The 14342-nt window shown below is 44.1% G+C and overlaps 1 protein-coding gene across 4 annotated transcripts in view; it reads right to left on the bottom strand.

Moving 5' to 3' along the window:
* LOC134207909 (protein unc-13 homolog B) overlaps nt 1-14342 on the bottom strand; it is a 332680-nt gene that overhangs the window by 259601 nt on the left and 58737 nt on the right. For all 4 annotated transcript variants that reach the window (XM_062683973.1, XM_062683974.1, XM_062683972.1 and 1 more), the window contains exons 2-3: nt 5272-5960; nt 3500-5212 (exon numbers count right to left, since the gene is read on the bottom strand). In XM_062683973.1, coding sequence (XP_062539957.1) covers nt 3500-5212; nt 5272-5958 — 2400 coding nt within the window. In that variant the 5' untranslated portion in view covers nt 5959-5960. The remainder of the gene's footprint in view (nt 1-3499; nt 5213-5271; nt 5961-14342) is intronic.

The following is a 14342-nucleotide window of genomic DNA, read 5'->3' as shown; positions in this document are numbered from 1 at the left end:
TTTAGTGACTAGCCCGAAAAAAGTGACCAAGTCACTAAAAAGTGACCCGCTGCCAGGCCTGCACATGCTGTAAGTATTGCGGACAGATTTTGCTAATCTACGGCAGCTTTGAGAAATGATAATCAAAGTAGGCACATTATCACTGCTTATCGTAATTCCGCCAAGTCAAATGTGACCAAGATGATAATTTTTGTCTTAAGTCTACACCATCCTTACCCTTACCCCTACCCTATAAAAGTCATTAGAGAAAAAGGTCTTTTGCAGTTTTGGTCAACACCGGTCAAACAGGTCAAACCGAAATGGCAGTCAAAGTTAAGACCAAATCATTCGACTTGTTTATTTCAAATTGAAGAAATATTAGATTTCTTGAAATATCTCCGCCTAGACCTTTGAACTTTGTGGTCGGTTTGTTATTATTTGGCCATGTAACGAAAAACATTGTTCTGTTTCTCATCCCGTAATTCTTGATTCAGGTACCCCTTTGAGGGCTGGCGCCCTTGACGGGGGACTACCCGGCCAACTGCACGCTACGGCGCTGATTTTAATCGATCATGAGTTTGAGATTTGAGTTTTTCCCAACACTGGTCGAAATTCGGAATATTTCTATTCGGACATTCAGAGAATTTCAGTCCAGAATCCGTAGGATTACTACCCGGATTTCAACCAGTGTGAGTCAGTGGTGGAAATTTGTTAGCCTACTCCTCAAGACCAGAAGTACACGGAACCGCGAATCAACTCACTTTATGGTTCCTTTCACTCAAATCCGCCCTTGCGTGGAAGAAGCCAAAAGTAAGTACTTTGCTTTTACTCCCGTGTTGAATTTTCACCCACTATGAGGTTTCACCAACTCATTTTTATGTTATTTTCACTCACCCAGGGCTATGGTGGAAACAATTCAAATTTGACTTCTTTCACGGAACAGCACACGTTGGGTCGATGCAGCTCTCTTTGTTTATAATATCATTCATGAGAAAGAGTCAGAAAACTACCTACTTTTGAGTTAAAAAGCAACTTCGTACTCAAAGTTGAGTTCCTCAAACTTTTCTTCTGATTCTCGGTCTGGTCTAGGATGTTTTCGTGTTGAAAACATTCTCGGCAACCTGGTCATAGTGTATCCATTGTAGGGGAATTGTTCCGTTTTCCATCTCATTGAACATATATTCATCACATCGCAAAACAAAGAAATAAAACACCAATCTTGTCGCTTCTTTTTGCTAACATGCGTGCTCACTGCTGAAAAAAATCACAAAAATAAAAAACAAACCAAATTCCTTTTCATTGCTATGTTTTTGATGGGATGGAAATGGGAGCAATGAGATGAAGTGCCGAACCGTTCCCCTATTTGACACACAAGATACATACTCATGCAAATGGCGGGCATAGAATAGCTTTCAATTAATAACTGAGGAAATGCTAATAGAATACTAAGTTGAAAAGCAGGCCAAGTTCCAGTTGAAATGTAGATCCATTGAAGAAGAAGAAGTACTAAACTCGTCTTATGACAGGAGACTCGTGAACATTTTTTGCCTTTTGTTTTTGACCCGAAAAATATTCGTGAAGCTTCGCGAGTTTATTTGCAGATTGGCTTAAAACACTATCGGAACATGCTTCTAACTGATGCTTGAGCAAAAACACACTTGTATATTATTGTTGTGTTGAACTAAAATATAATTTATCCATTTTATTCATAGAATCAACAAAAACTCGCGACAGAGATTATTGCTCGCGATCAGAATACTTACTGCCAAGATATGCTTACGTAGTGAAGGGCTCCAGACACAAATTATTGATGCCAAATGGCAATAATCTATTCGAGGTGCCGAAGTAGGATTAGTATCCCTAATGAAAAACGGGTACATGAGAACAGTAGCTCTTTAAGAATGAACTTTTCGGAATCAAATATTGATTCAACTTGCGATTTCAATTGCACCACTATCAATACTGAAGCAAAGAGAAACCGGATTTCTTTATTTCTATGCTTGCTGCGACGCAGCAAATCCAAAATTAAAAGAAGATAATTATCCGTTGGGTACTTCTATGTCGAGAAATGTGCCTCTGAAAATGCGAGCAAAAATTTTTTTTAGTTTAAAACAGTTTTACCTTAATTTTATTGGGATTGACTGATAAACCAGCATCTCATCATTAGCGATTCGCACAAATTCGTAGGTGGTACAAGCCAAGACGACTATTGTATGAGAAGTAGCATCACTTTCATCCGTTACCACAGATATATATTTGGGACTAATCATTGTCTCTAAGATGGAAGCAATGCACTCTTCAATTGTCGAGATCAGTCCTGGCCACGTCCTTGCGAATGCTGAGGAAGGGGAAGGATGGTTAGTTGGACACCTACTTAAGAAAGATGCAGAGAACTCTACGACATCTCATAGGAGGCCACGGGAGGTTTTGGGATTGTGTGGAAGGTCATAACAGTAGGAATCGTTTGGTAGAACTTGAAACACAGAAAGAACTAAGCTAAGATAGAAATATAAAGTATAAAAGGGATGAGCCTGGAATTGAACCCACGACCTCCCACTTATAAGACAGAAGCGATAGCCACTAGACCACCGAGCTCGTTGCGACTGATAAACCAGCGTCTCATCATATCTCATAAAGGGCACCAGACTGCCGTTCTCTCTGGGTACCAAAAGGGAGCGTCTATTGTTTAATTTGTTGAATGCAGTGTTTGTCTATTGAATATTTGTACAAAAAGAACAAAACATGGCACCCAACGCGGAGCTTTAAAACGTGGCCTACAAAGCGGAGCCTCAAACGAGCAAAAAAAAAAGTCCATAACAGCTTCTTTTTTTTTTCAACTTTATTAAGGTGCGATTATCTGGGGTTTATTTTTCACTGCGATTAAAAGTAGTTGAACGAGTACTAAGGTAAAAAATCGCTTTGAACCTTAACTTAGAATGCTTTTTCGAGATTTTTTGAGGTATCAAGTTTATCAAAATCATCCCAAAGGCTTGATTGAGGAATAAAGCTAATGCAGATTAATCAATAATTTTCAATCAAAATCAGAATTGTTCAAGGTGACGTTTCTTTTAAACATTGATACCAGAAGTAAGAATGTTTCTTATATGACCCGTCGATATGCCAGTGTCTTGCATCCTCAATCAAAGATTGATAGATAGTTACTGTTTATTGGTTTTAAAAATGTTTTTCATTTCAATAATGAATTGTTTATCGTTTACTCATAGAAATACTATCTGATAACATGGCATTGTTCGTACACCGGAAGAATATAATAATCTACCACTCAATGTTGAATCTCACATTATCGCTTGCTCTATGTTGTGTATAACAAGCGTGTCTGGCCAGCCAGCGTAGACGCAGTTTGCGTTGTTCTCATACTCCACGTTTCCGTTTTCTTTCATTTCATTATCGTTGAATGTACGTCATAGTTTACAATCATATAAATAAATAAACCCCACATCGACAAATAAACCTCAATTCTGCATAGTAACAATCCCAGCCATCTAGTGTTTGTACTCACGTTTATGATTTGATCGTACGCCCACAGCCACTTGTCGCGGGCGTTGAAGTTCTCTCGCTTGCCCTGTAGCTGTGTGATATCTTTACCGATGTCCGCCGCCACCGCATCCACTCCGGTCAGTAGCGGAGGGTCAACCTTATCCGGTTGCCCGTCAATCATCGGGCTCTGCTGGTGTTGTTGTTGCTGCTGCTGCTGTTGCTGCTTCTCGTTTGCCGATTGTTCCAACTGTTCCAGCTCTTCGTCGAAGCATTCCTCCCGTTCGTCGAAGAAGTGCAGCTGTTTCTTCTGTTGGCCCTCCTTGCCGGGCTTTTTGGTGGCCGGCTGGAGCGTCGACGAAGACGACGTAACGGGTATCATCGTATCGTCCAGCAGTGTGTCATCCACCACAGACCCCATCCCGTACGCATCCGGATTATCCTGATGGACATCGTAAGGATCCGCGCTGTCGTAGCCCATCGGGTCGTTGCGATGGACATCTCCGTACGAACTGACACGTCGATCGTTCGAGTATGAGCTCGGTTCCAGCTGGCTTGACTTGGTCGTGGAGACCTGCGGCGACGAGTACGCATGGGAACCACTCATATCGTACGGATCCAGGTGATCGTCGTACGGATCGGACAACTCCGGGGACCGACGTAGGGGTGGCTTCTTGTCCGGACTGGCAAGGTAGTTGCTGCTGGACTTGTTGGCTGATTGGATTGGTTTTGGCAACTGTTTCGGGGTGGTGGAGCTGGAATACTGATTGGTTACGTGTTGGTTGGCCGCGGAAGTTGTCGTTGCTACGTAGTTCATGGCATCGTAGCCTTGGTAGCTGTCCATGTAGTTGGACGCGCTGGACGTCGTGTTGGGCAGCTGTTTGCCGTAGGGGTCGCTTTTGCCACTGGAGCTGCTGGATACGGGCGTGGTACTTCGGCTGCTTCGGCCTTTCAACGTGCTGACGCGGTCGTTCATCAGATTGGCCTTGGTGACGGCTTCGTGCCGTTTCTCTACGACGCCATGATTGTCGTAGCTATCTTTGTAGCCATTATATTGACTGTCGTCGCGGTAGCTGATTGTTGAACCCGTCGTCGTCGTCGGATATGTTGATTGCTTGTACGGATAGCCCAGTCCTTGGTTTTTGCTTGTTTGGTTGATTGTTGGCAACATTTTCTTTGCCTTTGTGCCACGATCTTCTCCGTTCATCATGATGGAGTCATGATCATTGTAGGACGAATAATGGTTTGTCATACTGGAGGGACCCCCAGCGGTCGAGTACGTGCTCCGATTTCCACTGGTGATTGCCGGTACGTCATTGTAGGTCAACGCTGGCACGTTATCATTGTACGGCAAAGCGTTATCGTCATTGTAATAATCCGAGTCACTGAATAACGGATTGTTGTATGATGCGTCGTGGTTCGCGGTAGAGTTCCGATAACCGCTGTTAACATCTGACGCTATGTACGTCATGGACTGCGAAGTACGCGGATATTGGTTCTGCTGAGTGACAACTGGCATTTTTGGCAATTTCTTGATCTTGCGACTAGAAACAGTTATTTGGGACGTGACCATGAAGTCGCTGAAGCAGTACTCATCCATATCGTCATTATCAACGTAGAACGATGAGCTGTTCATGAAGTTCTCTTTGTTCTGAGACATATCACAGAAATAGTTAATCGAGTTGCCCAATCGCTTAATACTGTCTTCGTCCATCGAACCGGAAATGCTTTTACGGGCCTACAAAAATAAAGAAAATCGTTATCGATATTAAACAAAACCATGCAAAGTCAACTTACCTTCACAGATAGATCGATGTTGAAGTTATCGATCAGTGGTGGCTGCCCGCCGACTCCGGTCTTCACCGTTCTCTGCGGAACCGGCAATCGTCTCGCTCCGGGTGACTGTCTGGCCAAACTGTAGTCCGGATTGGCGAGAGACGAACTGCTTCTGCCCTGCACGTTTGGAAGCTGTCGTTTTCCATTCCGAACCGGCGCCACTGCACTCGATGGCGTTGCCGACATGGATGACTTGTTCGGGCCCACGTTCGGTAGCTTTCGAGTGGACCGAATGGCCCCGTCCGACCCGGTCGTTGTCGTGTTCGATTGATACGGCTGGTGCTGGTACGAGTTGTAGCCACTGTAGGCTCCATCGTCCATCGGATAGTGCCCAGCCGACGCCGTTGAGTAGTATGAGGAATCTCCACCAGCACCACCGCCACCGCCGCCGCCACCGTAGCCGCTTGTTGCGCCACTACCCCCACCAACGCCGCCGCCGCCACTGTCACTGAATGGTGGGGGAACACCACCGGGGGCTCGGTTGGACGACGGCGTCGTAAAGTGACGATGGTTCATTCTCGTTTGAAAGTTTTGATGGATCAGATTATCAGTGTTGTAGAATTCGAATTTGCCGCTTGATTTCCAGTAGCATTCATGAGTAAATCCATCGGTCGTGTATGTTTTGTTTTCGTACATGGGATGTTCCATAGCTGGAAAAAACGGAAGGAAGGAATCACATTAGACGATATCCAGTAAGTCCGATAATGGCAATGAATGGTTCAACGGGTCGGAACAAAAAATAACGAGATTGCTGCCTTTGCGCTTCTGAGGATTTTGAAATGGGGAGTAGAATCGGGTGGCTGATTGGCTTTCCTTCTCCAGATTTACTTCTATCGAACGGAGGGCGGAAAGGATATAAATAGGAATCAACATGCGTGCGGCACTCCCTCCATGTGTTGATTATGGTATACGGGCGACGACGGGAGTGAAAGGATTCGAACTCAGCAGATCTCGGTATCGGATTATGTATATCGGTTTCGAAAGACGTTGAGTGTTGCTTATAAATAGATGTGCATAAATAGGAAGATTTCCATTGCCAGGAACGTAACATACCTATCTAAAAAAAGTTGGAAAATATATAACTAATGGTATTGTAAATATTTTATTGTAAATATTATGTCTCAAGTAGAATGAACTGCCGATTTATTGCAATAAAGTGATTTGTTTTATCTCATTTGTTTATGCCCATCAGGAAAGTATTGAATATATCAGAAAAAAAAATCAAATTTTAATCAACCACCTCCGTCAAAAATGAAGGTTTATGAATAGAGAAAATATATCGAATGGTAATCAAATCACAATCGCATTTGAAAAGATTAACGATCAAATTAAACTATAAATATAATCTAAACGGGAACGAATGAATATGCAGGCAATTGCAAATTCTTCGTAAAAATATCACCACATCAATTCCAAAAGGTATTGCAAATGGCATTTCCGATGGAGTTCCCGATTAATTTCTTGGAGAAATTCCCGACGGAACTTACTACGGAATTTCTGAAACGATTCCCGACTAAATTCCGGAAAAAAAAATCCCGATGGCAATCCCGAGAGAAACTCCTATGGAATTGCCGACAGAATTCCCGAATGAATTTCCAACGGAATTCTCGAAGGAATTCCCCACGGAGATCTCGAAGGAATTCCCGCCCCAATTCCCAGAGGAAATTTTGACGGAATTCTCAAAGGAATTCTCAGCGGAACTCTCGAAGGAATTTAAGACGGATTTTCCGAAGGAACTTGTTACATGATTCCCGAAGGAATCTCCAACGGAACGACAGTCGGAGTTCCCGAAGGAACTCCCGACGGAATTCCCGAAGAAGCTCCAGACGGAATTTCCGACGCAAATTCTAGAGGAATTCCTGACGAAATTCTCGGAAAAATTCCCGACGGAAATCTCAAAGGAGTTCCCTAGGGAATTTCTGACGGAATCACCGGAAAAATTTCCGACGCAACTCACGAAGGAATTCTCGACAAATTTTCCGAAAAAAATTGTGACTTAATTCTCGAAGGAATCTCCGACGGAACAACAGTCGGAATTCCCGAAGAAGCTCCCGACGAAATTCCCAAAGGAATTCCCGACGCAATTTCTAGAGGAATTTGTGACAAAAGTTCCCGTAGAAATTTCCAACCGAATTACCAAAGGAATTTCCGACTAAACGTCTAGAAAGATTTTCTGCCGCAATTCACGAAGAAATTCTCGACTGATTTTCCGAAGAAATTTGTGACATAATTTCCGAAGGAATCTCTGAAGGAACAACAGTCGCAATAACCGACGGAATTTCTGAATGAGCACCCGAAGAAACTCCCGACAGAATTCCCGAAAGAATTCCTGCCGGAATCCCCGACGCAATTCTCGAAGGAATTCCTGACGAAATCCTCGAAGGTACTCCCGACGGAACTCTCGGAGGAATTGCCGACGGAATTCCGGACGAATTCCCGGAGGAGTTTCTAACGGAGTTCTCGAAGAACTTCACGTCGGATTATCCCGAAGGAATCTCCGACGGAACAACAGTCGGAGTACCCGAAGAAGCCCCTGGCGGAATTCCCGACGAAATTCCAGCAGCAATTTCCGGAAGAAGATCCGATGCAACTTCCGGAGGAATTCCTGACGGCTTTCTCGATAGAAGTTCTGACAGAAATCTCGGAGGAGTTCTCGGAGGAATTCTGGACGGAATTACCGAAAGAGATTCCAACTGAACTTCTAGAAAGATTTCCTGACGCAATTCGCAAAGGAATTCTCGACGGATTTTCCGAAGAAATATGTGACATAATTCCCGAAAGAATCTCCACAGGACGACAGTCGGAATTGCCTACCAAATTTCCGAACGAGCCCTTAAAGAAACTTCCGACAGAATTCCTGCTTGCATTCGCGACGCAATTCTCGAAGAATTCTGAAAGGTATTCTTGACGGACCTCTCGAAGGATTTCCCGACGGAATTCCGGACGCGATTCCCGTAGGAGTTCCTGACGGAATTCTCGAAGAAATTCACGACGGATTTTCCGAAGAAATTTGTGACATAATTCCCGAAGGAATCTCCGACGGAACAACAGTCGGAGTTCCCGAAAGAACGAAATTCCCGAAGAAGCTTCTGACGAAATTCTCAACAAAATTCCAGAAGGAATTCCTGACATAATTCCCGACGCAATTCCCAAAGGAATTCTCGACTCAATTTCCGGACGAATTTCTTATGCAATTTCCAGAGAAATTCCTGTCGGCTTTCTCGAAAGAATTCCGGACAGAAATCTCGAAGGAGTTCCCGATAGAATTCCCGATGGACTTACCTAAAGAGCTTCCGACTGAACTTCCAGAAAGATTTCCTGACGCAATTTGCAAAGTAAATCTCGACGGATTTTCCGAAAAAGTTTGTGACATAATTCCCGAAAGAATCTTTGCAGGAACAACAGTCTGAATTCCCGAACGAGCTCCCAAAGAAACTTCCAAAGCAATTTCCGAAGGATTTCCTGACGGCTTCTCAAAAGAATTCCCGGCACAAATCTTGAAGGAGTTCCCGAAAGAATTCCCGGAGGAAATACCGAAGGAATTCTCGGCGGATTTTCTGAATAAATTTGTGACATATTTCCCGAAGGAAACTCCGACGGAACAACAGTCTTAATTCCCGAGGGAATTCCCAAAGAGGCTCCCGACTGACTTCCTGGCGAAATTCCAGACGGAATTCCTGACGTAATTCCCGACGCAATTCCCAAAGGAATTCCCGACGCAATTTCCGGAGGAGTTTCCGACGATATTTCCGGAGGAATTTGTGACGGCTTTCTCGAAAGAGTTTTCGACAGAAGTTCCCGAAGGAATTTCCGACTAAACTTCCAGAAGGATTTCCTGACGCAATTCACGATGGTATTCTCGACGGATTTTCGAAGAAATTTGTGACATAATTCCTGGAATCTTCGAAGGAACATCAGTCGGAAAAACCGACGGAATTTCCGAACGAGCTTCCAAAGAAACTCCCGAAGAAATTCCTGACGGAATCCTCGAAGGTATTCGCGACGGAATTCTGGAAGGAATTCCCGACGGAATTCCGGACGCAATTCCCGTAGGAGTTCCTGACGGAATTCTAGAAGAAATTCGCGACGGTTTTTTCCGAAGAAATTTGTGACATAATTCATGAAGGAATCTCTGACGGAACAACAGTCGGAATTCCCGAAGGAATTCCTGAAGGAACTCCCGAGGGAATTCCCGAAGAAGCTCCAGACGAAATTCCAGAAGGAATTCCCGACACAATTTCCGGAGGAATTCCTGACGGCTTTCTCGAAAGAATTCCCGACAGAAATCTCGAAGGAGTTCCCGAAGGAATTCCAGATGGAATTACGGAAGGAATTTCCGACTGAACTTTGTAGCAGTCAGGAAAAGTGTAAATAGTTTTGTATATAAGTTTATTATAATTAAGGTAGATTGTAAGCATTTCCGTCTTTCAATCGCCAATAAACTGTACATATTTGTCCCTTGACGTATGCAAACGGGCACTATCAATCAGCCAAGCTCTCCACGGTCGAAGCCATTTGTTTTCTGGATAAGGTGGGAAAGGGATAGCAGCGCGACGATCTTGTCAAATTATCAATCGTGCCGATAAAGGGGTCGGGAAATGACGTACTTCCGGTTGTGTCCGAGTCCCACCTTCCTTAATCTGAGGATTCACAGACTCGATCATTTCGTCCGTGACTTTCCGTAAAGTTAGAAGTGTTCGCGTTTGTTAGCTAGTGTTTCGTTTGCCAAAAGTAGGTCCTATTAGTGACGTTAAATGTAATTGATTAATTAAATAATTGTTCGTTCAACAGTAGGTTAAAGTTACGTGTGCGGTGTGAAATTGTGTGCGATAGTGGAAATCAAAGCCAAGATAGAAGGTAGTCCATCGTGCTCTAATTGTGCTAGTTGTGCCTGTGCTTATTTGTTTCGTCTAGCCATATTGGCTTCTAACCCGCTGAATTTCTACACACCCAAGCGCGATACCTGTTCCCCCAACGGACGGAAAATTCCCGACCACCGACTACCCGTCGGAAGTAGACTGGTCCGTCACCATACTGGTCTAAGGGAGCTCTGGGGACTTCAACGTGGACGAAGTCCACCAGTCGGTTAATCCAACCGGCGGCAAAGGAGCATCGAACCTACCCCGTAGGTCATCGACTGTAGTAAGTCGCATCGAATCGGTGAGTCTCCAATCCAAGTCTATTTTTGCATGGAGTGCGGCGTCCGAGGAGGGCGCCGCGGAGGGATATTTTTTGCCAGTCTTAGACTGAGGACCCGTGAAAGTGCTATTAAAGCAAAATCAAGAAATCACGAGTTGGAGTGGAAAGCCCACCAACCGCTCAAGTCTGTCGTCATCCGTGAAAAGCGTACGTGAGCCCATTTTCGCCCCCACATAAATTCCCACCTAATAGGGTAAAACGACCTATTATGGAGGGGTTAAGCACCGTGTCAAAACAAAATTCATTACAAAAATTCTTCAAAAATTACCTGTAGTCGATTTCCACATTGTAGTAGTTGCTCGTTAACTATAGTTTCGTAAATATTACGTCAATTGTGTTGAACATATGTTGTTTTGTTTTTATCACAATAAAATCAAACTACCGCAACAATAGGACGCAGTTGCCTATCGTTGCGATATTTGTTGAAGGTCAGTCCTATTGTTGCGGTATTGCATGAAATTCTTATGGAGAGCGATACCGCAACAATAGGACCTTAGCACTACCGCAATAATAGGCTCAAAGGATTCAAATTTTTAACGACAAATGTTGATTTTTCATCATTTTGAACGGAATTTTGTCAAACAAAAGCTGTTCTAGTTGTTAATCCGAAGAGTTTTAGTGTACCCACAATTGTTTTCAATGGTATTATATCCAGAATGGACTATTTTAACACTACCGCAACATTAGGGCATACCACAACGATAGGACGTTTTACTCTACCCGGGGTGCAGAATGACGAGAAACTGAACTTCCGATCATCCGTGACGTCACACAACGTGTAGAAGCACAGAGCACATGAGAGTATGAGATAGGATAGAGGAAACCGCACACAAGCTAGAGATAGGCAATAGAACGAACACCAACACATAAACAAATGCGATCTCATCCCCCCCCCATGAGTATGTGTATCTTCAGTAATGTAAGCAAATAAACTGTTCCATTCATGTAAATAAAGCTTTGATTATGTCGTCCCTAGCTATTAATTAATTGTGTTTAACGTCATTCCGGTCTGTTGTAGTTTTCGGTTTCGTCCTTTATGTGTTGAGTTTGACTGAGTATGTTGTTTTGCTTCCAACTTTGTGGGAGACGAATAGATGAACCGAGAGAGTCGACCGATGAAGATAGGCGCAGTGTATTAGGTGTGGTGGGCTCTCACCGTCTCTCTGAGTGGCATCGTGGCTGTAAAGCATGCTGCGATAATTAGGGTGATACCGTTTGGCAAGATTTAGTTCGTAGCCAGTTGGAACGATCCGTAAATCCTATCTGGAAAATAAATGGACTCGCCCTTTGGGAGTCTCATCCGGGCAAATTAACTTGGGCCGTGGTCTCCTTAATGGAGTGGCGCTTAAGCCACGTGCTTTTAAGGACGGATCGCTCTGTGCCGGCTACAACTTCCAGAAGGATTTCCTGACGCAATACACGAAGGAATTCTCGACGGTTTTTAAGAAGAAATTTGTGACATATTTCCCGAAGGAATCTCCGAAGGAACAACAATCGGAATTCCCGAAAGAACTCCCGACGGAACTTCCGAACGAGCTCCCGAAGAAACTCTCGACAGAATTCTCGCAGAAATTCCTGCCGGAATCCCCAACGTTATTCCCGGAGGAGATCTTGACGGAATTCTCGAAGTAAGTAGCGACGGATTTTCCGAAGAAATATGTGGCATAATTCCCGAAGGAATCTCCGTCGGAATTCCCAAAGGAAGTCCCAGGGGAATTCCCGAGGAAACTCCCGACGAAATTACCGATGGCTGACATTGGCAAGTCAGATTATCCCCCAATAAAGGCACCTTGATCCCGCGGACACGAGTGATACGCCATCAAAAGGCCGCACATCGAACAGTGAATTAGTGACGATCAGTGAACAGAAGAAAAACAAAAGGGATAAAGAAGCACAGAAGAAAATCGCCACGGAATATAAAGTGCTGTGAAACCAGATGAATGCGTTGAAGAGAAAATTGATGCGAGTGAAGATGGTCATTGAAGCCGACAGTGATGATCCGAATCAGAGCCTGGAATGCAAACACTTTCTACAGCTACAGCAAAAGCTTGTAGAAGGCGTGAATGTCGATTACAATGTCCACCAGCAACAAGCTCACGGCCTCGACATCTCCGATGACGATCGAGACGACATAGAGACGTTTTGCATCGAGTTTGAACAACTGTATGGTGAGTTATATATTGTCCTTACTAAATTACTTGAATTTTGGGCAAACGATGAGCAATCGGCTCAGAAATCTGCTACGTCTACGGTGAATGTTTCCTAGCTGCCCCCTTTGAAAGTACCGTTACCTTCGATTGATGGATCGTACGAGAATTGGTACGCATTCAAGTCGATGTTGGTGAATATAATGTCCCGCTACAACTCGGAGTCTCCAGCTATAATAAGTTGTATCACCTCACCTCCTCAACTCGATCAGGAGACAATAAGCTACAATGACTACGACGCAGCTTGGTCGACATTAACGGAACGTTTCGGTTTTTCGAAGATGGTCGATTAATAATCGATTGATGAAAATGCAGTCGGATGTCGGAATGAGAAAGCTGTTGGATACGTACGTGCACGTGAAAAATTTGGTCCACTTGTGAGCGGACTCGGGGAAAGAATTTTGGTTGGCTTTTGAACTTGATAATGATAGCCGTAAGGCTTGGGAACTAGAACAGGTTTCGACAATTTTACCCAGTTATAGTTCGACTCTAGATTTCTCGCGCAAAAGTTGTCGCGTACTGGAAAAAATCCCCCTCTCTGTTAACCCCTAATTAGATTTTCCACTCAGCGATAGAGCGGCAGAAAAAAGGACAGACCAGAACACAAAAAACCCAACTTAATTCACCGAGTGGTGATACTGCCTTTCTCGCATTTAGCCAAGACTTATATAGTTCGATTCCACTTTCTTAATAATTTTTGAACGCAATGGTCGATCGTTATCAAATTCAATAGTGATCAACTAGGGTTTGTCCCCCGTCGAATGCAACTTGTTGCGAGAAAATCGGTTAAGAATTACTATATGAAAAAGTGGCTAATGTTTTTCGGTTTCCGTGTGCACACACACACATACACACGGACAGACAGACATTTGTTCAGTTCGACGAGCTGAGTCGATTGGTATATAACATCATGGGTCTCCGAGACTTCTATAAAATGTTCGATTTTGGAGTGAAATGATAGCCTTTCGGTACAACTTTGTTGTACGAGAAAGGCAAAAGCGTCAGGAAAGCGCAAACCAGGAGAGCGGGCCCGGCGTAAAAAGAAGCAAAGGCGAAACAAGCTATTCGGCCACCGGAGGAGAGGAGCCAACCCGACCATAAAAAAAACCAGCGGTCGAACGGTTCCTGACAAACGGTAGCCGGGTCTCGATGGGTTCTGATCATATTTTGTTCAGGATTCACTCTCCTTATGTCGATATGGTCAAATTTTTAGGCTGCTAGACCTTCTTTGGACAATAACAAACACATCAACAACAGGAAACGACATTTGTTTTGTTGTCGTTCTTCATAGCAACAAGCTTTTTAGGATCTAGTATCTAGTGCTATTATGTTATTACTTTATTAATAGTAACATTTGTTATTCTTTCGCTATTCTCTTCTACCCGGGAAAAAGCACTACGCCGATGTCCTCAAGGCGATGCGCAGTGCCGAGAAACTGGTGGACCTCGGTAAAGAGGCTCGCAGCATAAGGATGACGAGAGCGGGCGAGATGATTCTTGTCTTAAGGAAGGGCTCACAGGCGAGCGGTATCTCATATGGAACACTAACCTAGGAGGTCCTAGGCGAGAGTGTAGTGAATGACCCTCCTGGATGAGGACACGACAACGGAAGAGATCGCCTCGGCCA

This window comes from Armigeres subalbatus, chromosome 1, assembly GCF_024139115.2.
Source record: "Armigeres subalbatus isolate Guangzhou_Male chromosome 1, GZ_Asu_2, whole genome shotgun sequence".
NCBI lineage: Eukaryota > Metazoa > Arthropoda > Insecta > Diptera > Culicidae > Armigeres > Armigeres subalbatus.
The sequence above is the reverse complement of the archived record's forward strand: the minus strand, read 5'-3'. Positions and strand labels throughout refer to the sequence as shown.